The sequence below is a fragment of the Eumetopias jubatus genome, unplaced genomic scaffold, assembly GCF_037043125.1.
Source record: "Eumetopias jubatus isolate StellerSeaLion01/CBP00866 unplaced genomic scaffold, mEumJub1_p1.0 scaffold_7, whole genome shotgun sequence".
In the NCBI taxonomy this organism is placed as follows: Eukaryota; Metazoa; Chordata; class Mammalia; order Carnivora; family Otariidae; genus Eumetopias; species Eumetopias jubatus.
The window spans coordinates 126,920,245-126,945,266 of NW_028274813.1; the positions used below are offsets into that span (position 1 = coordinate 126,920,245).

Here is a 25,022-nt window from a genome sequence, read left to right on the forward strand (position 1 = left end):
TAGCATACAACATGGCAACAATCGAGACTTAAAGGACATTTATTTTTTGAAAGGGTGGAGGAGACTTTACAAGTAGAGTCTGAAGCCAGTAACTAGAAAGGAAGATAAATAAAATACAAAGCCAGTATGTTGTGGCAAAATCCCAGAAAACACACTGAAAAATTTTTTTTACAGTTTAAAACTGCTTTACTTTATACATAATTACAAATTAATATACAGCATCTGGGTTTTAACCCCTTTTTATTTAAAAGAATCTAGCACAGAAATGTTCATCTAGCATTTGAAAACCACAAAAGCAGAGGTATAAGGTGTACGGTAATCACCCTCCTGCAGGTCCGGGCGTCTCCCCGCGCCCCCAGCGGGCAAGGAACACAGAAAACCACAGGCTGAACCGTGACTGTGGGCAAGTTGACCGGGCGGGCCCCTGGCGGGTGGCTGCAAAAGGCAGGAGAGCTCAAGATGGGTGAATATCTGGGGTGAAGAGGCAGCACGCTCTGCTTCGAGGCAGCAAGGAGCCCCCCAGCACAGGCCGGGCTCGTGGTCTGGGGCTGGAGGGCATTCGCCATCTGGGTTTGCCCGGCTTTCAACCTTAGCAAGATGGAGAATTAATTCAAGGCCTGTAATCTTTTGACAAATTAGAGGGGTACAAAGACAGAAGCCTTTGTTTTTCCCTTCCTTTTTGTTTTTACTTTTATGGCAGCATTAAAATACTTTTCACTTTGAAACCTGGCCAGCAAGCAGATTCCAAAGCTCTGGGTAACTAGGAATGTCAGGCTACGCTGGAAGACAAATGAAGACGCAAACCACAACAAACTCTTTGCCCTTCCCTCTGTGTCTGCGTGTTGGGGAGCCGGGCCCAGCACCCCCGGCATGCGTGTGTCTGGACGGAAGGCGGGCGGGCAGGGCGCACGTGCCGTCTAACCTACGGGGCTGGTTCCGGGCTTCCACAGTCCGAGGGCATCCAAGCCTGGCGGGGGCGGGGGGGGGAGGAGGTCGATCCCCTCTGGCAGAGTCTGGAGTCCCCTCCAACCCACCCTGTGGATGGCCACTGAGGCCCACTCACCCGTTCCTCCCAGGGCTCGGCTGGCCTGGGTGCAACCAGTCACCCATCAACACTGGAGTGGACTGCAGCCCTCCCCGACAAATACCAAAATCCTCGGGAAGAAAGAACTGGCCATGGAAAAGCCACTGAGAGACCAAGCAATGAAATATCAAGTACTTCTGTGCACAGCAACTTCTGGATCAAGTCCTGGCCTCTAAGGTATGGTTCTGCCCTTCACTTAAGGCAGAGCTTACTTTATCAAACCCCCGCACCCCCATACCTGCCCCCCTCCCAGGAAAGGGACAACAAACCCCAAGGGTCTTGAAAATTTGTGCTTACTGCTACTAGGGGCTCGGGAAGAGAATAAGGGAGAACTATTCTCAAAGAGACAACTTTAGTGATGCTACCCTGAGACACAACAGGGAGAAAGGTAAGATTCGTACCTTTTCAAAAAAATAATAAAAAAATCTTGATAAGGATTTCTTCTCCACAGATCGCTCTCACGGGGGTAGAGAATGGAATGTTGGCAAAGGCTGAATTATGGCAATTTGCATGTTTTTAACCCTCTCCGTTTTCAAAGAAGAAAACAGTTCACATAGCTGATTGTCTCAAAAACGAAGCCAACAGATGAGAGCATTTAAAGTGCACGTCACCCAACTGGGATGACAACTTCTGAGATGATAGCATTTTTGAGATAGAATTTTTGAGCCTCCTTCCAGGAACTTCACTAGACTCTGGAAATCTGGGGACTCTGGCTGGTGTCTCTATCTGTCCCCCTAAAACTTAACCACAAAGCCCGGCATCTTCTTTCTTGAGCTTGCTGGAGAACACAACAGGGAACCGCCTCTGGAACCAGAGCAGTTCCCAAGGTCACAAGCACAAGCAGCAACAACCCAGGTAGTTCTCCAAGCATGACAAAGAAGTCCCTGGAGTTCAGTTTCCGGGGTGGGGGGTGGGGGGTGGGGGGTGGGGCGTGGGGGGAGGAGGAGGAAGACATGTCAAAGCATGGCTCTTAATAAGCAGTTGTCTCTCTGTACTGCAGACTCGATTTTGGATGAAGGTGGGCAGTGGTGTGGAAGCAGGAGGCTACTTTCCAAGTCTGATTCTACACTTGTCCAACCAGAACCTGCCCGAGCTAAGTGACTGGGGGTGGGTGCTGGTGCAGCCTCCGTTTAAACAAGCACCACCACCAAAGCAACTTCAAGGCTGGGCAGCCGTGGACAGAAACTCGGGGTCCACAGCGTTTTGTTGGAGAGAAGAGGGCCCAGCTTGTTAGCACCCAGGGCTTCCTGGTGCAGGCTCCAAGAACAGTGTGGCCTGGCCTACGTGGACACCGAGGAAGGAGGGAGGGAGCTTCCTTCCCCGGTGCCATTCCCTCCAGCAGCCCACGTCTCGTGGGACAGCGAGCCCAGAGGGGAGCTCCAGTTGGTGACGAGAACGGACAGCTGGGCCCCACGCGCATCTGAGGAAAACCAGCGCAGGCGTGGCCGTGTGGCCCGAGCAAGGAAGTAACCGCTCTTTTCCCTGTTTAGGGTTCGGGGGGGGGGTGTGTGTGGGGGGTTACATCAGGGTTCAAAAGATGATTAGCTTAGCTGGTCTTGTTCTTAAAGTGTTTCTGAAGGCTAAGAAATCTCTGTGACAAACAGGTGAGCGTAACTCACAGGTGGCTAGTTTCTTGACTCATGCAAGACGACGACATCCCTTGATGGAAGAAGGAGGTGGGGGGAGGGGAGGAAGGGAATGGATCCCCCTTTCATTTTCCTTTGGGCCCTCACGCACTTTGACAGACACTGAGGAGGGAGGAGCACTGTGGCTGGTCATGTTCTGCATGGATCACACAGTTGAAACCGTAGGGCTTAAAACACACACACACACACACACAAATAAATAAACAAATCTAAGCTAAAAATTTTAAACCAGACCTCTTTCAAATAAACTGAAAGATAAATATCTCCATCTGCAAGGCCAGCTTGCAATTCATCAAGCACCAAGTTACAGATTTCGTTTTTCTAAAAAGTATGTTCAAAGACCCATGCTCCTGAGGGGCGAGAAGCAGGAATGAAGGGCACACCGAAAGCACAGACTTCTCCAGGGTCTCCCCTCACAGGGGAGCAGTGAGTCCAGCAGGGAGAGGGGGCCTCAGAGAACTCCACAAACCGGCCTGCTCCCAGCAGCTGCTCACGAGCCTCAAGCAAATACAGATCACCAACGGTGCGGGAAAGCGCAGAGAAAGCAGGCCGCATCTGGCACCTTCGAGGGGGTGGGGTACAATAACCAACAGACCCTTAGATTTGGAAAATGGGTTAAGAAATCAAATTCTGCCCTGACCTCCTAATACTGAATGAGCACGTTTCCCAGCCACACCTGGGCCAGCTCCCTCTCAGGCTGTCCTGGTATAAAAATGAGAGGGGCCGGGGGCCCTGTCCTAGTGCAGGGGTGGGGACAACCTTGCTGTGGAGCAGTGGCTTCCCCTGGGATGGTGCCGGAGGCCGGGGGTCAGTGACAACCAGAAAGTGGCACAATGCAGGAGTAAGGACGAGGAGACTGCTTTACTGCATCTGTGCCTAGAGTATGTGGGCAAACATCTTGGAAAGCCAGTCTATTTCTTTGGATTTCATGTTAAAATTAGATTTTTTTTTTAATGACGAACACCAAAATCAAGATGGTACAGATCACATATATACACACACACACACGTTTGTGTGTGTGTGTGTATATATGTTTTTTGAACACATCATGCCTTTTCTCACTGGTTTTCACAAATGCCTGCCAGCCCTTCTAAGATCGAGAAATACATGCAGAAAGAGGGGAGGTGTGCACGGGGTAGGCTGACGAGAAAACCGCTTTGGAGGACAAGGTGGGTGGGGGGGGACGGGCCGAGCGCCCGTGTGCTCCCGGCGCAGGGCCAGGCAGCACCTCCTGCGTCAAGCTGACCAGGCCCCTGCTACAGAGGGCGCCTAATTCTGGCACGGCCCATGTGTATATGCAGACGGGTAACTCTATGTACACAGACCAAATCCAAACTATCTGCTGTTTGTTGCTTATGTCCCTCAAATAAAAGGCAGGTAGGATTTCAGACCTTATTTGGAAACTTCTTTCAGCCTTTAGAGATTCCTGACATGTCCGAAACCATCGCCTGGACTTCTGGGGCCACCTACTTTCAGTGTAACATCCTCAGTAGGGCCGCCCCGAGCCGGGAGCCGTCGGCAGCCGCCAATCCTGGGTCTCCTGCCCCACCCTGACACTCGAGACCATTTGTCCCTCTGGTCCAGGACCTGGGGCAGTTCGGGTGTCCAAGGTAAGAGACCACCCCCAGGAACAGCAGGAGAGGCAGGGCTGGACACGAGGCAGTGGCCATGGCAGAGGGCAGGGTCAGCAGAAGATCTCTTCACCCTCCGCGGGCACTTCTGACGCGGGGCCATCTGGGAAAGGGGAAACCAAGGAGAAAGAACTTCAGAAAAAAACTGCTCTCTTCCTTGAACTCCCTTCCCTTCCTCCTCAACCCGAGTCTTCTGGGATGCAACAGCTGCTGGCCGGGTGGGCAGTCCACCCCCCCATCCCCCACCTCCCCCACTGGGGCTCCCTGATTGGTTTAGTAGATGAGGTCCTCTGCCACCCTTTGCTGTCCCCTGGTCCCTTCAACTTGACAAAGCACTGGACCTCCTATTCACACACAAACAGGCCCAGAGACAGAAACTTCTCTTTCATCTCCCACAGAGATGGGAGGGAGCAATCCTAAGGAGAAGGAACAGAGGGAGGACTTAGGAGAAAGGGCTGCACAAACTGGGAGCCTCGGTTAGTGGGGTTTAATCACGAGCCTGGCATCACCTACTTCACACAGCCACTTGCGGGAGTAATCAGACCCTGGGAAATGCTCACCAAGCACTAGTTATACCGATGACTGGACTAGGCCTACAGAAAAGCGGGGAAGACGTTAGTCTTCACTGAGGTGAGTGTCAGGCCCTCAGCTGGGTAACAACAGATGCCCCCACACGGAGACCCGCGTGCTCTCCTTGGCACCCGCGTGCACACGGTGGGGGGGGGGGTCCGAAATGCCCGGGGAGTCCGTGTTCTTAGTGGGAGTCCAGACAGCCCTCCAGAGGCAGAGCAAGTGGGCTCGGGGGGACGGCGGTGCAGCTCTGACACAGTCGAGTGGCACCCTCGGTTTAACCCTGCCCGCCCTTCAGGATCCAGGAGCAACATGGCCGTAGGGAGACCTGGCATGTGTCACTCACCACCAGGCTGAGAGCGGCTGCCTTTTTTGTTCTTCTTTTTCTCCTTCTTATCCTTTGGCTTAGCCAACCCAAACAGGCGGGTGGAGGTGGAGGCGGGCACGGGGGTCTGGCCCTGACCCTCGGGCACTTTGTTTGGCTGGCTGGTGGAACTCAGTATGTGAAAAGGCCCCTTATCTTTGTGTGTCCGAGAGAGGCTGTTCCTTTTTGGGGACACCGAGAGTTCTGAGTCCAGGGATCCTGATTTGGCGACCGAAGGTGCAGATGGCAAGGGGGACTCCTCAGGATTCGGAAGGAAGGATGGGATCCTCAGCAGCTTGGTGTGCTGATGTGACACCTGCACACGGTCAAAACATGAGGCTCTAAGTCAGGGGCCGGCGGCATCCCCAGGGCCTGCTCACTACGTGCCCAGGTCAACAGTGGGGGGCATCAGCCCGGTGTGTACCCACTTCTTGGACGCCACGGCACTCACTAGACAGGATTCAGGACTTCTTGACTAGCCCTCCCCACGCAGTACCTGGGAAAGGGCTACAGGTATCCCCCTTGACGCCATTCCTATTTTTACTACACGTACTTAACGTCAGCACCACAAAGAATTAATAGTACCTTCGATGAGGCAGCTCAGAAGAGAACTCCCATCCCCTTAAGAAACGGGAGAGCTGCTTAGGTGAAGACTGATTCACACAGGGCTGTGGAGAATTATTTCAGGGCGGAGGGGCTACGGGAGCCTGTCGGGGTAGAGGGTGGTGGGGCGTCGGAGGTGAAACCCAGGGAGAGAGGAGCACCGTCTGATCGGGGCCGCGGGGCGGGGGGCGGCTTCAGCGGGGGCTCTGCTGAGCTCCCGGCCGCCCCCACCTGACACCTGACCGCCTCTGCGGGAAGCTGAACCCACCGCCCCTCCGGAAGGTGCTACTTGAGTTTCCTCTCCGGGCCCCAGGTCAGTCTGTCAGACACACGGCAACACGGGACGAGCGTGTCCACCGTCAGGCCGGTCGGCCACGGGTGTGCGTGCTCCCGAACGCCCACGGAAGCCCCTGCCCGCCGCCCCGTGCTCAGGACGCGGGCCCTCGTTGCCCGCAACCCTCCGGGCGGGCGCCCGCACGCACCTGCCGGGCGTCGTGCTCCGCCTGCCTCTGGCCGAGGTGCTCGGCGTCGCGCCTCAGCTGCTCCTGCTCCCGCTCCAGCTGCTTCTGCGCGGCGCGCAGCCTCTCCAGGTCGCACTGGTAGGCGCCCTTCCGGTGCTGCAGCTCGTCGCGCTCGCGCTCCAGCTCCTGCTGGCCCCGCCGCACGTCCTGCTCGCGCTGCGCCAGCCGGGCCTCGCGCTCCTGCAGCGCCCTCTCGCGGGCCTCCCACTCGCGCTCGCGCCGCCGCTTCTCCTCCTGGTGCTGCGCCTGCTGCCTCTGCAGGTTGGCCAGGTCCTGGCGCTGCTTCTCCAGGCTGCGCTGCTTCTCCTGCTCCACCAGGGAGCTGGGGCGCGACGAGCTCCGCGCGAGTGCGCGCTCCGCCAACAGCAGCTTCTGGTCCTCGATGTAGCTGTCCTGCTGCAGCACCACGCCCTGCGGTGGGGGGGGGGGGGGACATGCGGAGGAGGGAGGTGCCACCGATCCAGCCCGCCCCCGCCCAGGGACAGAGCACAGCTCTCCCCTCATTTTTAGGCGGGTCTGGTCCGCACTGCTCCACTATAACCTTGGAGTCCGTGCCCGCGCCCCCCCCGGGGGGGGGGGCACTTAGCCCACAAAATGTCAACTGTGTGGGGACCCAGAGTCTTGTTACACTTGCTCACATGCTGTTGACACTGCCCAGGGTGGGGGCTGTGTATGTTCTGGAGGTGGGAGGAAGTAGGAATTGGATCTCTTAACAGTTTCGAGAAAGGAAGTGCGCAGAATTTAAGGATAATTCCCAGAAAATGCTAAATAGCAGTTATTTCCGGGAGGACTTCCCTATCCACACACTACAGGGAGATATGGAAACTTACAATCATGCTAAATAAAGCACCCAAACCTTGTTAAGGCTTCATGGGCTCTGCGCTAAGGTTACCAAGAGCACCTATACATAGTCTGCCATCATCAATTCATCAATTGTTCATCAGTTCTGTATTATGAGGTCAATGACACTCTAGGCACTGCATTTTGTACCCTTTCTCATCATGACAGCCAGTCTTGTCTTGACGGAGGGCCCCATTTTACCCACGAGCAGCTCACAGACCTCAAAGATCCAGGCCCACAATACCCTTATGGTTTCTCTTAAAACAAGTAAGTGAAGGGGTGAAAGACAAAGGCCCGTACCTGCAGCGTGCTGAGGAGTTCGTGGAGATGAACGACACTCTGGACAACCTGCTGCAAAAGGAGGCAATGGAAACATCACCTCAGGACGGAGTCTTGGAACCCACTACACCGTGTCACGTCTTGAGCCTAACCCATACACACACAGCAAGGGGCCTGCGTCTGAATGGAACGTTTCCAGACTGAAAGCACCAAAAAGAATAAGCAGGTACAGATGGCCAAGAGATACAAAACAAGATCAAGCAAACGGAACAACTGTGCAGGAGGGCCATCAGCACCCATTAAAGGCATGATAAAGCTCCAACTCTCTAAAATGAGTGGTGCAAAAATGGTGTGCGTAACAGAACAGAAAGCCCAGAGCAAATCACAGGAATTCAGTATGTAAGTAGCATTCCTAAATCAATGGGGAAGGAAAGAATATTCAACAAATTGCTCTGAGAAAACGGGCTAAATCTTTGGGAAAAATTAAGTTGGGATCCTGGCTCACACAAAACATATTCATTCAAGCAGATTAAAATGTTAAGTGTAAAACAAACAAACAAACAAACAAAAAACCACAAGAGAGTTGTGGAAAATATGAGAATGTCTCTTCTGATCGTGAAACAGAGGCTTTTCGAAGAAGCAAGGCAAGCAGCCACAGATGTACTTTCACTTGCCACTGTGTGAAACATAAAATTAAAATATAAAATGCAGGGACACTTTGAACAGAAAGCCAAAGGAAAAACCCCTTCACTTAAAAATAAAAAATAAAAAAAAAAAGAAGAGGCTCCCGTGGATCAATGAGAAATGAATACCCTAGGAAGCAAAAAGGCAACAGAAACAGCAGTTTGCAAAAGAAGAATATAAATGGTCAATTATATGACCTATTAAAAATGATTCACCTTTATTTGAAATCAAATAGATGAAAAATAAAACACCACTTGCACTCATGAAACCAACAAAACATCAGTTAAAAACAGACCATTCCCAATGCTGGTGAAAGCAAGAATGGCCTTGTACGGAGGGAAGGGGCGCACGCCGCACACAGTTCTTTCTAGAGCGCAGAAGCGCTGCACCAGGCTGTTCCTGCTGCGTCAGATCCCACATGAAGATGCAGAGGAAGAATGAACTAAGCCATGGCACACAACAGAGCAATGTGCAGCTGTTAAAAGAGCATGCTTGTGCACACAAGGCCCTGGGGAAATGCTTCGAATGTGTTGAGAGAAAAAAGGACACGAAGCTCCAGGGGGCATGGATATAAATGACACAAAACTATTTTTGTACTATTCACACTCATGCAAACTTAGACACATAAATCTATGTTGTGTGGAAATATAAACACCCAACATTTAACAGTAGTTATTCCTCAGTGGTGGGATTATTTTACTCATTTTTTTCTTTTTTGTTTTTGAACATTTCTCAAACGTTCTACCATGACCACATATTCCTTTTATAATACAGGTGACCCGTGAACAACATAGGACTTGGGGCACCAACTCCCTTGCACAGTAGAAAATCCACGTATAATTTCTGAGTCTCCAAAAACTTTACAAATAGCCTGCTGTTGACCTGAAGTCTTACCCATTAACATAGGTGATTAACACATATCTTTATATGTTGTATTATATGCTGTATTCTTATAAAAGTAGGCTAAAGAGAACGTTAGGAAAAACGATAAGGAAAACACATTTATAGTACTGCACTATATTTATTGAAAAAAACTTGCATATTAAGTAGGCCCTTGCAGTTCAAATCCATGTTATTCAACTGTACTTAGAACAAAACACAAAAAACCTAATTATCAGGCTTAGCTCTTCTGAGAATACACTTTTTACTCCTCTTTTCAGTTTACTCTTAATATTAATTAAGAATATTAATATTCTTAAAAAACAGAGAGAGGTCACCAAAGACCAGCAGGCTGTGGCTGGGCTTCCGCAGTGTATTATCCATGCTGGAATGCCTGAAAAGCCCGGGTCTGGTACTTTCTTCCTTGACCCTTGTCACGAAACACATGGGCGAAAAGTCACCGAACAGAAAAATATGGGTGAAATTTCATTCGAACAGGAGATACAGAGAGTACTAGTCTGTGTGAGAGTAACTTTATTTCGTTTAAGGCAAACACACTGAGGGGGCTGCCTTCAGAATGCAGTGTTTACACGACAATGCCACCCAACGAAAAACACCCTTCTGCGTCTTAGGGGGCAAAAGGGGAAAGTTCCCTTTAATTAAAAATTGTAAAACAAAGCTCCTCAGGGACTTAAGATATTATGTTAAAAGCAAGAAGAAACACAATGGCATCCTGAGAGGGATGCCCCACAAAGCCACTGTCCCATATCTAGGCACGCGCGCGCCCGCGCTCCGAGCCACACAAGTCTGGAGAGGGTGGTGGCCTGGGGAATAGGGGTTGCCGGCCAGGAGCAAGGAGCAGGGACAGCGGCACAGTTCTCCGGCAGGGTCAGCAGACCTGAACGGAGGCAGGGGAGGGAGACCCCCTCAGAGCCTGCTCTCCAACGAGAGGGACACCAAGGCTGCTTTCTGAGTGATGCACAACGCTCAAAGAAGAAAACGCAACCTGAGTCCTCGCAGGATAGGCTATTACTATGCAGAGTGGCCCACAAGTTGAGGTGCCATGGCCCACACTTGTGGCTTTTGGCGCCAGGCTCGTGTGCCAGGCAAGCAGGCGTGGCAGCGCATGTTCCCAGAAAGCAAGAGGCCTGCTTCTCAGGGACAGAGATGCCGAGGCCATGTTAGTAGGCCACGGTCTGGCGCAATTCCAGGATGATGGCCCGGGGGCCAGGGAAACAGCAAGGTAAGGAAAATGGCGACACCACCGCTAAGTGTACAGATGGAAGCCAGGAGTCAGCTTGTTCGTAACAGCAAAACACAGATGAGCATTCCTAGCCTAGCAATTACGACAAAATCCTATTCTTATACATAGCTCATAATGCCCTTACCTCACTGTTTCTTTTAAGCATAAATACCACGTTAGCATTTCCACCCTATAAAACAAAAAACATGCATTTAAAAAGAAAAAAAAAAAAAGAAGATCCTCAGGCATAAATATTTAATGTGTGTCTCAATTATGCTTGGGCTTCCCATTTTCGTTCTTTCCCACCACAGCCTCCCGCTGTAGGGTAATGAAGGTTTGAGGCTGGACTTAGCGGAAGCCCCTAGAGAGTCCAGGCTGGCGTGGGTCACTGACCCAAAGCTCTTAATGCCGGGGGGCAGGGGAGCCAGGGCTGTAAGCACAGGGTTCTAGCCCAAGAGGCCTAACGGCCAGGAACATGGGACTCTAATTGTAGGGTTCGTTTCAAAATGTGCTTTCCTCTCGAAGTAGGAAATGACAGCAAGTCAGGCATCCAAAACAAGATCCAAGGGGACTAACTGCAAAGATTATGGCTGTAGAGGCTTTAGAAAAGTACCTTTTTCAGACCACTATCGGATTCGGTTCTCCTCAGGTCTTGGCCATCCTCCCCCTCTTCCTTCTCACCTCCTGAAACAAACAAGGGTGTTTTGTTTTAAGTTGTAGAACACATCGGCCAAGAAAAGAATACAACATATATAGCTTAGGGATATGGTATTCCTGCATCTTATTAATGCCAGAAAGGGGGAAGCCACCTGAGGGGAGCTCAGTGATTATTAAGAATTTTAGGGCCACAGAAGAATTAGAAGCAGAAAGGAAAAACGAGTATTATTACTTCTTTGGCCACAGCTTAGCTGAGATCCCAGGAAATTGCTTTTTATTACTCAAAATAAGCGTGACACTGACAGAGGTTCTTGAGTATTTTAGCAGCCAACAACTCTTTCGCTGAAACTTTTACTGACTGAATGGGACAGAGGAGATGCGGCTACCAGAATATGAGCTCATTCTTGGTTGTGTGTAACAGTCAAGGGTCACCTACAGGAGTATGGGTTCTAAATCATTTACTTTTTTTTTTTTTTTTTTAAAGTAAGCCCTAGGCCCAATGTGGGGCTCGAACTCACGGCCCTGAGATCAAGAGTCGCATGCTCTACGGATGAAGCCAGCCAGGGGCCCCTAAATCATTTACCTTTTGAAGCATTCATCTGGTGGCTGTCAAATCCTCCAAAGGTCTCTGCTCTCCGGGGCAAGGAAACAGGACCAACCATGCCTTCTTGCTCAACAGGGCTACTGACAACCTGCCCAAGCGTGCCTCCCAGGCTTCCACTCACCAAACCTTGAAGGATCTCCACTGGAAAAAAGGAAACATGCAAAAGTGACACTTCATCTTCCACCGAGAAAAGGAAAATCTCACAGTAAATACACACGTACAGGGAGCACGATCAGAAAATTCCAGAGTGACTAGGTGACTTCCTTTGCTCAGAGAAAGGTCTCAGCTCAGGATATGTGTTGTAACTGGATTTTACTGGGAATGCACAGATGAAGCCTTCAGCCTTATTTACACGAGGTCTAGGAAATTCGAAGGGCACGGGGAGACAGTAATTTACTGGAAGGGGCATGACCTTCTAGAGTCAGACCCAAAGTAGCCAAAAAGAATTCCCTAGGAAGTAAGATGGGCCAATTTGAGAGCAGTGCTAAAACCAGCAGGGTTTTTCCCGCTGACAAAGTGAGTTCAAGGGACCAGAGGAGCGTAAGGACTGGAATTCTCAAATCTGACCGGAAAGGCTTCTTTTCTAGAGCAGTATCCCCCAGAAAGGAGAAAGTGCTAAAAGTGGAATGAAATTTGAGCTGGAGAGGAGCAACAGAGGCGGCCAGATGGAATGGAGGGAAACAGAGGCAAAGAATCTCGGAAGATAAGCCATCGTGTTTAAAAAAAAACACACAAAACAAAACACTCCATGGAAACAATGAGAGAGTCCTGTGAAGTGAGAAAAGGTATCTGAACCTAAAAACTTAGGAAACTTATTTCATGTAAAAATGAGCAACTAGGAAACATCCAAGTCAAAGCCCACACAACGCTAAGGAAAAAAGAGAGCGAGAGAACGAACGAGGGGGGGGCAGGAGTCCCCGCGTGGGGTAACAGCACCTCAGAGAGACGTGTCCGTGAAGTGGACGGGCTACTTACTGCAAGGGGAGGACACGGCCATGGAGGAACCGAGGGTAGAATCGGGAAACACAGACGCCAAGGAGTGGAAACAAAGAGAAACGATCATTTTAGAGAGGAAAACTAGATAAGAGCAAAATAAACCCAACAGAAAATGACTTACCAGAAGGTGGAAGGAAGAATACTTAAACATGAAAAAGATGAAGAGATACAAAGCGTGAGGAGAGCAAGGCGTACGGAGGACAGGCAGAGGGGTCCAGCATGCAGATCACGGGAGCTCTTGAAGAAGAGAATCCAGACAAGGGCAGAGGAAAAATACTAAAAGCTATAATTTAAGAATACTTTTCTGAAATCGGAAAACTCTGAAACCACATCAAATTAGAACGCTGTGACCCTGAGAACATCAACCCAGAACAACCCCAACATAAGGTGTATGCTAGTAAAACTACCTGCATTTTGAAAAAGTAGCCTAGGCAGGAGGCATGGGACTTACACTCTCACAGGAATGCTTTACACCAGAGAAAAAGGAAGAACACTATTTAAGAGCAATTAAGATACCCAAGGGAAGAAAGTGTGAACCAAGGATTTCATATCCCACAGAGCCGACTTCCAAGCTTTATGCGGCACCAATTATTAGCAGTGTGCAAGGACATAGGGTGCAGTGTTCTCACGAGCCTTTCCTGAGACAGCTACTAAAGGATGAGCTCCAGACGTCCAAAATGACAAACGACGTAATGAAAAACCCAGCAGCAATGACCATCCCTGCTGCCCAGATTGTGGTCTTAAAATAGCATTTCCCAGGAAAAGATACAAGAGTTCCTTAGAGAAAGGACTCTAGACTGGGCAGAAAACAAAGTGAGTCTAGAATATCTTAATGTACCAAAGAGCAACGAAGCTCTCAGAAACTCCTGGGGTCAGGTCAGAAGCTCCTGGAAGCCAAACAAAGAGGCGCTGGTTGGCAAATAGAGGACATTCTGAATGTTTAGTATGGATAATCACTGCGGTGACCTGAAAACCATCAAACAGGTCTAAATTCATGAGTCTGTAAGAATACCTGAAAAGTACAGGTCACCCTTAGAGGGTGACTGCAGAGCAATTCACTATCCTGATAATTGGTAAATAAAGGGGAAAAAATCCAGTATCTATCCTTTTATCTTCTTTTTCCTGCATGTTACAAAGAAGGAGACAGCTAGCTATCCTGTGCCTCCGATAAAGGAGCACGACACTCCAAGAACACAGCTTACCGGGGGGGGGGGTCAAGCCTGAGTAATTAAGCCTCCGTATCCAGCTCAAAATCTGAAGGAACTAGCATATCGGACAGATGAACAGAAGCCCTGTGTGAATAAAAGCTGGACTCTGAGAGACACTCTAGGTCAAAAAGCTCAGATTCTTCAAAGATAAATTATGTGGAAAAGAAAGGGATGGTGGGGAGGCCTGGAAATTAGGAATCTGGAAAGGCCTTATAAAAAAACACAAGCAAGACTCTAGTGTCTACAAACAGGCCCCTGGCCATAGAACTGAATGGAAACGTGTAAGTCACAGTACCTGTTCCTTTTGGGAAGGAGGGAGGGAGCTTTGATGGGGACAGAACATGTGGAAGGGCTTTGGGGTGTCTGGCCACATCTTATTTCTTGACCTGGGAAGCGGTTACAAGGAGGTTCCCCTGATAGTAATTTACGAAGCAAAATATTTGTTTTGGGTTGTTTCCTGTACCTGTACTTTATTTTACAATGGAAAAGTAAAATTTGGTAGGTAACGTTAGTGCATAAAGCACTTTGGGAAGAGACTAAGAGGGGCAATTACCCTCATTTATTGCACTTTTCATTAAAGGTCCTCCTTTGAGAGCCTCTTCTGTGTTGGAGCGGAAGAGGATTCTAGAGCTGTGAGTCGGGGAGCAATCCTCCGGCAAGGGGGTGCTGCACTCAGTCATGTCTCGGAAAATCATCTCCTTCTCTTCCAGTAAGAGGAGGATCTGCTGGTCCTTCTGTTGAAGTTGCTCTGCGGGGAGGATGGAGGAAAGGGCTGGTGTTTAGTAAGAGAACCAGGACATGAGTGCCACCTTGTGGTCACTGGTGGGACAACACACAACACAGCTCCACCCCCAAGCCCCCTTCCCACCGCGGGGGCAACTCCATCCAGCGTCTTTCTAGGCAAAATCAGAATTTCTGACACAACAAACCTACATTTTGTTTCCACTCCCCTACCTCCTGTTTATTTCTCAACCCACTCTCGTCTGCATCTGCTCTTTCCAAGTCTACCCTTCATTACTGATCCAATGAGGCTTATGTTTCATCTTCTCCAGCATGGAGGATTCCTCTCTCTTTTTTTTTTTTTTTTAAAGATTTTATCTATCTATCTATCTATCTATCTATCTATCTATCTATCTATCTATCTATCTATCTATCTAGACAGTACATGAGCAGGGGGAGGGGCAGAGGGAGAGGAAGAGAAAGAATCTCCAGGCAACTCTGTGTTGAGCATGGAGCCTGACATGGAACTCGATCTCATGACCCTGAGATCATGACCTGAGCTGAAATCAAGAACTGGACAATTAACCAACTGAGCCACCCAGGCACCCCTCCCCTCTCCTTTTAAACCGATCCCACCTCCCCCCCCCCGCTTACTTGGAGGACATCACTGGTTCTCTTCCTGCCATCTGCAATGGAATACTACCTGGGGCTTCCTCTCAGCTCCATCCTGGGTGGCCCTCCTGCACCTCACACACGTCCTTCTGGGGGATATTCCTTCCCCTGGCTTCAGTGACTTCCCGTGTACTGGTAACTCAGGCAAAGCAGCCCGAATCCTGCCCGCTTTTCTGAGCGCCAGATCGAGTCCCACCCGCCTGTGGCTAGCTCTACTTAGATGCCTCGTCCTCGGCTTGTCAGAAAGCTCTTTTCTCCGTTCTTGCCATCCCCCTCCTCCCTCCGGCATGTGATCCCTTACGCAGCCAACATCCCCTTCATCCTCCAGCTGGGCCATGCCGAGGACCTGGGAGGGCTTCCGTCTCCCTGCTCCACCCTGCCGTCCACACCCACCCCTCTCCTAGGAGCCTCCCAGTCCCGCTTTCTACTCCCAGGGGCTTCCCCACTCCCTCAAGCCATTCGCCCACGGGCTTCAATGCCAATGAAGACAATTGAGATGGACGTTTTGCTACACAGATTGTATCATTGCCTTGTTGCCGTTCAAGCCCTGGTGCCTTTCCAGCTAAACCCCCACCTCCTGGCCCTGACCGCCGCCCCCCCCCCACTGCCCCGACATCACACACACTCAAGGCCTCTTTCACTCTTGCCCTAACTGCTCCTCTCGTCTGGTGCGGCAACTGCTTTAGACTCAGCTCCTGCGTCAGCTTCGCAGGCAGGATTTGGTCCTTTAGATGTGCCTGTGGTCCCGTCCCATCATTTCCATACGTCTTCCTTGCTAACGGGGGCTCCCTGACAGCAGGGATGCTGCTTTGGCAAGCTCTGCACCCCCAGCACTTAGCAGTGTGCCTGGCCGGGCTTCATGCATGTGAGGAGAAGGAAGTTTTCATCCCTGCCACACTAACCGTGGGCCAAGAAATCAGGTGTAACTCTGGCTTCAGCCTAAATCTGCCTCCCCACCCCCCACCCCCAGACACAGTGTTAGTGCTCTGTCCAGCTTAAAGGACTAACCAAACTCCTCGGGTGCTTACATTTATTTGACTCTGGGCCTTATTTCTACCCAAAGCACGGTCTTTACTTTGGAACATTCGATAAGCACTGGCAAAGAGAGAGGAGCACCCACCCTGCTGTTTAGAAGGCAGGGGAGAAGAAGCCTCTGCCACGCTCCACGTATGTGACCCTGGACCCACAGCGTGGCCTTTGTGGGCCTCAGCTTTCTCATGTGCACAACGGGGATCGGCAAACGTGTCTTGCAGGGGTGCTGAGAAGACTACCCGGAACAGCAGGGACTCAATAAACAGAGGTCGAGCATAATCGGTGAGCACACCTCTCCCAGAACTACCTCATAACTCATGGCAGACACGCAGCATGGCAGCAGGGGTAACTGACAAAAACAGATTTAACTGGAAAATTCTTTTCCTCAAGTACCCTTCTCTCTGTCTGAATCTCAAATATGACCGTGAGTTTTAGCAAATTCTTCTGTGACAAAGTACAAAGGATGTCACCAGGGTCCAAGAACACAAAGTGAGAACAGAGAATCAGTACCCCCTTGACCTAGGGTCAGACACCTTCTGACGGCCGTTTTACGGGACCTGGGACCCATGTCAGCTCAGGTTCAGTTGCTCTTTCATTAAAAGCCACTCACCACCCTGTTCTGAAGCTGCCAGGACAGCTCTGGAGCCGAGGGGTCGCATTGCCCTGGGAGCCGCTCGCAGTCCCCCCCGACGGACAAGGTCGCGGATGCTTCCCACAGCTTTACCTTTCAGTTCTCGGGCTTTGGTGTCCAGCATCCTCTTTTCTTCCTCATTCTCGCTCGGAATTCCTTCATCTTCATCTCTGTTCCTAATCCCGAAACAAAACGAAATGGACCAACAGCCCCCATGATGTCGAGGACACTGGTCACTGCCCCCTCGAGGATAAAATCACAGAGGCTGGGATGGGCCCTGGCGTTTGACTTACAGGGTGTTGATCGTGTCCTGAACGATCTGAATCCAGCTGTTTCGCTCCTCCTTGGAGCTGGCATGCACTTCCACCATCTCTGGGTCCTTCATCCCCATACTGATTAAGAATAAACCTTTCTCCTCATGTGCTACTTCCCTGACAATCAGCTTCTTTAACGAGATCACTGTTGATTTCTGGTCCTGGAAAAAGGGGAGAGGGTCAATGTAAAAAAGGCACACGATATTCTAACTCTCAAGAACAACTCTGATCTAAGGCAAGACCAGATGCATGATCTCACTCACGTGTGGAATCGAAGAAAACAAAACAACCCCACACCAAACTCACAGAAAAAAAGAGACCGGACTCGTGGTTACCAGATGTGGAGGGGTAGGGAGGGGGAATGAGATGGAGGAGGGTGGTCAAAAGGCACAAACTTCCAGCTGTGAGATAAAGAAGCTCTAGGAATGTAACGTGAACACGAGGACTATGGCTAACTCTGCTGTTTGGTACAAATAAATATATTCTCAAGGTTCTTATCACAACAACTATTTTCATTTCTTCCTTCTTTTCTTTATATTTTATCTACATGAGATGATGAGTATTAGCTAAACTTATTGTGATCATTTAATAATATGTGTAAATCGAATCATCATTCTGTACACTTTAGATGGTGATATATGTCCAATTATTTCTCAGTAAGACTGGAAAAAAAAGCGTATGGTTTAACAAACAACGGTAGATTCAAGATAAAGAGAAGTATCTCATTATTTCATCTACGTTTTATCAAACAGAAAAAGATTTCCAAAAAAGAAACAATAATTTGTATCTACAGAGTTTTCAGACATGGTTCCTACATGATGAATCCTTCTAGGTTCCTCTGTGACTCTGGCTGGCAACATTATAAATCAGCACAATTTATAGGGCATAATGTGCAAGAAATACTCCAGTGATAGATCTCTTTAGATCAAACGTCCAAGGCTCTCAAAGGGACTGAGAGGGAACAGAAAAATGTTTTTTTGGGGGGGCGGGGTGGAAAACTGCAAGAGTATCTGAGGAAATAGAGGAATCTGTCCTGAGCAAAATATGTTGAAAGGGTGGGAGAGCAAGAATCCAGCGTTCCGACCCCATACTTAAGCCAGCTGTTTCAAATACTATTCATTACAAACAGAGGAGACTGACGGTTCAGCTTACCAGTGATGCGAAGACGTATTTCTGGTCTTTTTCTTGAAGGAACACTAAAATGTCAGTAAGCAGAACTGCCTGAACCTCTGTGAAGTGGGGAAGGAGAGGAAGGACAAGGGTTACTTAGCAGTGAAGCAAGTCAGAGGCCAACTCAGCACTCCAGCCCACAGAGCAGATCAGGACGGGAGAGTGCTCCCCCTCCACTCCTCCAAGGTGATGGATGGGTTTACATTTCTGCAGGATCCACATCGGGTCATTACATTTTTAGAGGCATTTTTTAATGTAGTTATCACCAAAGCCTTATCTTGACAAAGCTTGAGTACTCCATTCTGGAACGATATATCCCATAAGGAGAGACTTGACGAACAAAATACTTTAAGAATAAAGCTGGGAAGGACTTTAACAGATAGTAATAGCAACATATTCCACCAAATATTCAGGTCATAATACCCCTCGACTTCGGATCCTAATACTGGGAGAGGTGTGGGACAGCAGACCGGAGAGATGCCAAGAGGTGATGTATCGAAAGAGCTCAGTCTAATGCAAGGTAGGCTTCCCCCGCACCCGCAGGAGGAGAGAATGGCTCCACAAGGCCGTCTCATTCCACGGGTACATGCGAACACAATGGCTCGTCCCCCGGCTCCAAGAGGTCCCACTCAGCCTCAACCTCTACCACAGACACAGCCTGTCCTTCCTCTCAACTGAAACAAAAGCCAAAGTGAGATCCCTACTTGGATCTAGTAATCCAGGAAATGCCACCAGTTCTCGCTCTGTTGGAGAACAGGAAGTGGCATCTTCCAGTACGCCCCTAATGTAGTTAGAGCTAACAGGCTGGCCCCTCCGTGTCATCGACCCCCACAGCCCCTTGGGGAGAGAACGGAGAGGACTTATGCGGCCCCATCCCAGGCGGTCAGGCCTTCTCTCCTGCTTCTGCCCCCACCGGAAGGCCCTCTCTGGTGACTCACTACACAGCTAGGAAGAGAACGGGAGCAAGCACAGCTGGTTCCTAGGGAGGTACTGTTTTCAGCCAAGACGAACCAGGCTGTGCACGACTACTCTGTGGACCGCTATCGGTTCGGACAAGCTTCTTACAGTTTACTTGTAAATAATTTGGGTGTCTGCCAAAAAAGAAAAAAAAAGTTCCAAAACAAGTTTCCACTTCATGGGATGCTGAAGCTTCTGTGATCAGTGTCAGTGGATCAGAGAAAAACAAGCCCAGCCCTCCCGAGGGGTGCCCAGTGCAGGACTGGCTGTTCCTGGCACGAGCTCGCCTGACGGGAAAGGGCTCCCCGCCACCCCCTAACTGCACTGGAGGCCCTTCAGGCCAGACAGAGCCTGTCCGGCTGCCACTGGCTGACCACAGCGTCATGCTCACAGCTGGGATCCAGTCGTTGCTAGTTTGGGAGTGGATAAATAAACCGCCGTGCACAGGAAAGAACCAAGTGCTGGCTCCAGGCAGCAGCTGCTCTAGGAAATTCAAGGCCTTGCAAGAGGAGGCAGGCGCTTCCCAAGTGCGGGAAGAGTCCTGATCCAGGTTTCTTGGAGCGTCAGAGGACTGGGGCTGGAAGGACAGAGGGAGCCTCGGGGATCACCTAGTCCAAGTTCACCATGCAGCAGGGAGACACATCTGCTGGAGGCAGGAGGGGCTCGTTCTTTTCTCTGACAGGCTCCTGTCCTTCCTTTTCAGGCAACTCAGGCTCCTGCAGCAGGGGCACTCCTGTGTCTGTCGCCAGTCTCTCCCCAAAGGCCTGGAACCGCTTGTCCTTTAAGGCACCCCCTCGCTGCCTCCACTGCTGTGCTAGAAAACAATCTACTGTGTCCCTTCCCTGCTGGAAACCCTCCATCTGGAACCCATTCTTTGCCCACCCACGCCCATCAACAGTGTCAGCCGTCCGTGTCTCCATCTGGACGAGGCCCCTCTCTGCCCATGTCCCCAGCCCTCCCTGCCACTGTCTCTGCTGCCGGAGAGCCGGGTGCGCCTGCTCTTCATCCTTCACCACTAGCTCCATGCCACTCCGCACTGCCTCCCCCAGTGCTCAGTTCAGCTCTTGATTCCAGCACCCAGTGCACTGTGCGGCAAGCACCTCTTCACAGGCCTTTTCATTCAGAGCCCAACTTCTAGGCACGGTCAGCTTCATTCACCTTTGAGGCCCACCAATCGCCCGGGACGTCTTTACTGTTTGGTCCAAGCCGGGTGAGACGCTAGCTGGACTCTAGGCTACTGGCTGGCAGCAGCTGCCTACAGTGTTCCTGACATGTGAGAGATGAGAGAGGGGCCCACATTTCATCCCTAGCCTTGGCTTTACGTCAGCGGGGCTGACAGCATCGGGCTGGCCTGCCTTGTGCATGCAGCTCGCAGGGGCCGGGGCCGGGGCCGGGGCCGGGGCCGGGGCATGCTCAGGGCTGCTGGTCAAGTCAGAGCTGCTATACAGGCCTAGAGAGAACAGGTTCGATGAAAAGATTTATTTAAAAAAAAAAAAAATCAGATGTATAGATGAATCAACAAACCTCACAGTAACTTCCTTAACTTGATGTAGCTCATCCTTTAAAAGAAAAAATTAAAACCAAATGGAAAATTAGTATCCTTTATGATCTCTTGCTTAGAGGAAGATAAAAGAGATGAATTATCATCAAGTTTTAATTATCTAGTTGGTGTGAGTTAAAAATACATTTCCTCTAAGGTCTTGGGAGCTGAGAAGTCTTCTACCATCTGTCTTCAGAACAAGTGATGTGTTTTTAATCTCACAGACTCTGAATTGCTGCCTGATGGGGCTTTCCCTCCTTGCACCTGTTCCCAGAGACGCCAACCCCAAATGTGTTGCCCGTTTCTGTAGAGGAATATGCCTTCCTTTAATAGCCCAAGTTTTTGTAGTAATCTTACACTTGGTTTTTGTTTTTGTTTTTTTTTGCCTTTTTAAACTGCATTATGAACTTCACAATATAAAACGAGCATCTTGCCACAAGAGACACATAACACCAGAAGGTTTATAACAATGGTACCCTGAGAACATTCAGTTCAGGAGGCATGTGTGTCTTCCTATTATGAGCTGCAGGGAAAACATCAGGATTCCAGGCCTAGGCCACACTCCTCGTGACAGCCATGGTGAGGAGGGTCAGTGCTCAGGGCCCGCAGGCGACGGCTGAACGGCTTTTCCCTCTGTTGTCTCACCTCCTCCCGAGCCTTTCCACACACGCCCCCTCACCCCGTGGCCCTCCGAGCCACTGACACGTGTCCCAGCTATACTGCAGAATGGGACCACCGACGACTGACTCAAAGCACACGACACACAGTCACTGGCTTCCAGGGCAGGGGCAGTGGCTCTCCATTATTTGCAACTTGCTCCTTTTCACCCTTCCTTTCATTTTCCTGGCTGGCACGAGATTTTTTGTTCCTCTTTGGGCGTCATGGCTCCTGGGCCTGTCCCTGTGGTCTCCCGCTCCTCCCGATTCTGGACACGAAGGCCACGCCGCAACACGCAGACCCACACACCAGCCCCCCTCTGCTGCCTCCTCTCTGGGGCCGCCCCTGGTCCGCACGCCCTCGGGGCCACCGGGAGCAGGTGCCGAGAAGGGCCACCCTGCTTTGCTTTTAAATTAGTTTTTTTTTTTTTTTTTTCCAATTTCCCTACCTGCATCATTCCCTTGTTATCTTACTGGAGGAGTTTCTGATCTTGTAATTTATCTCAACCTCATCCTTTTTGATATAAAATTAAGAACAATTAAAGGACTGTTGCTCCTGTATGATGTGCGGGCGTGGGCTCCCTAGGAAAAACCTGGCGGCGGGTTTCTAACAAAAATATCTGAATTCTGCTTGCTCTTTCTCTGGTACATGGAGACTCAAGACAAAAACGAGTCTTACCTTTCAACCTTCCTGCTGCGTTCTTCAGAAACACAGCCCCGTCCCGCACGAGCTTCTTCCGCTTCAAATCCTCCTTGGCAAACATCTGGCCGCTCTTCATCCTCATGATCGACTTGCTGTCTGTCTTTGTATAAATCTCATTGAGACGCACTTTCTTTTCATAACTTGCCACTTTGCTGTCCACAGCTCCAATCACATCCTTCACCAGGCTCAGGGACTGAGCCAGATCTTCCTGCTCCACGTCATTGTCTTGGAAGGAAGGAATAATCCTGTTTTTAATGGATCCGTTCAGACAAGGAGGGGGAAACCTACTTCCTCGCCCCACACCGTCATTTTCCGTCTGGGGACAGGCTGATAGTGTGTCTGGCAGAGTGAAGCCAACAGACCAAAGTTCACGTGCCAATCCCTGTCATAAGGTTAATTCTAAATAAAGTTAGATGTTTTCACTGGTAGACACAACACACAATTCCATACCACGTCCCGAAGTAATAAGGATCCAACAATTTTAGGGAGGGAGAGGAGCAATAATTTTTTAACTTATGTCTTTGTTTTACCTCATCTTTAATAGAACTGCCTAGGAGCAGGGTTAGCCAAGAGGGAACCTCGTAAGTCCTGGCTAAGTGAGAAAAAGCAGCAGGTCTAGCACTCATGGAAAGAAGTGGGGGGAAGCACCACCCAATCTTGTGGTAAGGGAGAAGATGCTCAGGGTGCAGAATCTGGAAGGAGTCAGTAAGTGATTCTTTCCCTTCCTGCTCTCATCCACCCTACATCTGGTGATGCAGCATTTCAAGTTTTCACTTAAGAAAACTTTTTTTTGTTTTGTTTTTAAAGATTTTATTTATTTATTTGAGAGAGAGAGAGAGAGCACATGAGAGGGGGGAGGGTCAGAGGGAGAAGCAGACACCCTGCTGAGCACGTTGCTTAACCAACTGAACCACCCAGGTGCCCCAAGAAAATAGTTTTTAAGGCAAAACACAGGATCTCTTATAGACCTGTGAGAGCCTGAAGGAACTCTTCCTTGGGGCCCCTTGTGCTGCTGGACAGACGGGAAACAGTCCGCGGGCACACACGACTGGGTAAGGAGAGGGGCTCACCTTTGGTACACTGCAATATTCTTTGGAATAAAACTGGGTATTTGGTGATCCGCTGGGTCACCAGCAATATGCATTCTGGGATTCCCAGCCTCCTCACGACGGCGCTGCTCATCTTCTTCTGCAAAGGACAGAACAGATTATCAGGAGCTACTGGAGGAAGGTTCTCGTTCAACTGACAGCAACAGTGCCCTGGACAACCATGCAGATTTCCATTTTTCACACCAATACCTTCACAAAGGCCTGGAACCGCTTGTCCTTGGTATAAATGTCTTTAAAGTAGTTCACAGACTGGTTATGCTGCCCACAAAACTTGCCGTACGTCTTCTTTAGGCGTTCTGCATTCTCCCCTGAAAACTGTGGAGAAAAGCCAAGAGACATTAAGTCGGAGCTCAGGATGCTAAAATTTTCCCACCATTTTGTATACGGTTTCCAGTCTATTCGTAAAACCCAAGAGCGCTTCCCCAAGAATTCCTCCCAAAGATTCAAATGGCGCAGCAGCTCTGGAAAACAGTCTGGCAGTTCCTCGGAAAGCTACAGTTACTGTGTGACCAGCAATTCCGCTCTGAGGCATAGAACGTACTCTGCACAAAAACTTGGATACGAAAGTTCATGGGTACCAAATTCACAAGTGCCCCCAAGTGGAAAGAAACCAAATGTCCCTTAAAGGATAAATACAATGTGGCAGATGCACAGGATGGACCACTATTCAGCCACAAAGAGGAATGGCATATGGATACATGTTACAATACTGATGAACCTTGAAAGCATTATTCTAAATGAGAAAAGCCAACTGCAAAGGTCTCCATATTGTTTTATCCCATTTACATAATAAGTCCAGAACAGACCAATCCAGAGAGACAGAGAGGAGATTAGTGGATGCCCAGGGTAGGGGCAGTCGAGGGGCAGGGTGATAAAGATGCTCTAAAATTGACTCTGATGACAGGTGCCCAACTCCGTGAATATAAACCACTGAGCTGTACATTTTCTTTTTTTTTTTTTTTTGAGCTGTATACTTTCAATGGGTGCGTTATATGGCATACGAATTTATTTCATTAAACATGTTATATATATTTTAAAAAAACAACCACCCAGAAATATCTATGTACTGTGCACTTAAGTAATGCAAAATGTGTTCTAATGTCCATGTGTCATAAACACGGTGGTAAAACAAGGAGGCTCACTAGAAGTTAAAAATTTCACCTTGATAAAGTTAGAAAGGTATCAGAAATAGCTATTCTTACCTAGGGATCTGCATACCTCTCCTGCCTCAGGTCAGCAGTCCTAACAGTTCTGCGTGGCCTTTCATCATTCCTAAAATGTGTGCGATCTCAATGGCTCATCGGAAGATATGTTCACTTTGGGGGAAACCAATGAGTTTCTGTATGGGGTCCATATGATGCTTGCTAAGCATCAATTTCCACTGTACTAAAAACCTCTGAAGGCAACACAAATCAATCCTTACCAGAAAAACTTGAAAAAAGGCTCAGGGTAGCTAGCTTTTCCTTTTCCCCTTTACCAAAGGGGAAGCTAAGGCAGAGAGTTTAGGTGCTCCACTCCCGTCACAAAGCAAGTGCTCTAAAAGGGTGATTCTAGAACTGGCACACAGAGCCAATAAATGGACGCCATGGGGGAGGGGCTAAGATATGAATCCTTAGGTGCATGAGTACAGTGAGCCATGGACAACACCAGTCAGGGTTAGATGAGGGACCTGTGTGGGTCTGAGGGCAGAGAGAGGGTCATGGAAAATG

At 49.6% G+C, this 25,022-nt stretch overlaps 1 protein-coding gene across 4 annotated transcripts in view; it reads right to left on the reverse strand.

Annotated features, from left to right (window-relative positions):
* Window positions 1-2,940: 2,940 nt before the first annotated feature.
* AKAP13 (A-kinase anchoring protein 13) overlaps window positions 2,941-25,022 on the reverse strand; it is a 319,382-nt gene continuing 297,300 nt past the window's right edge. For all 4 annotated transcript variants that reach the window (XM_088024950.1, XM_088024951.1, XM_028122139.2 and 1 more), the window contains 14 exons: window positions 23,503-23,628; window positions 23,275-23,392; window positions 22,181-22,429; window positions 18,331-18,407; window positions 17,158-17,339; window positions 16,958-17,040; window positions 14,363-14,557; window positions 11,585-11,746; window positions 10,958-11,028; window positions 10,490-10,534; window positions 7,560-7,610; window positions 6,381-6,830; window positions 5,278-5,611; window positions 2,941-4,464 (listed from right to left, as the gene is read on the reverse strand). In XM_088024950.1, coding sequence (XP_087881076.1) covers window positions 4,415-4,464; window positions 5,278-5,611; window positions 6,381-6,830; window positions 7,560-7,610; window positions 10,490-10,534; window positions 10,958-11,028; window positions 11,585-11,746; window positions 14,363-14,557; window positions 16,958-17,040; window positions 17,158-17,339; window positions 18,331-18,407; window positions 22,181-22,429; window positions 23,275-23,392; window positions 23,503-23,628 — 2,193 coding nt within the window. In that variant the 3' untranslated portion in view covers window positions 2,941-4,414. The remainder of the gene's footprint in view (window positions 4,465-5,277; window positions 5,612-6,380; window positions 6,831-7,559; window positions 7,611-10,489; window positions 10,535-10,957; window positions 11,029-11,584; window positions 11,747-14,362; window positions 14,558-16,957; window positions 17,041-17,157; window positions 17,340-18,330; window positions 18,408-22,180; window positions 22,430-23,274; window positions 23,393-23,502; window positions 23,629-25,022) is intronic.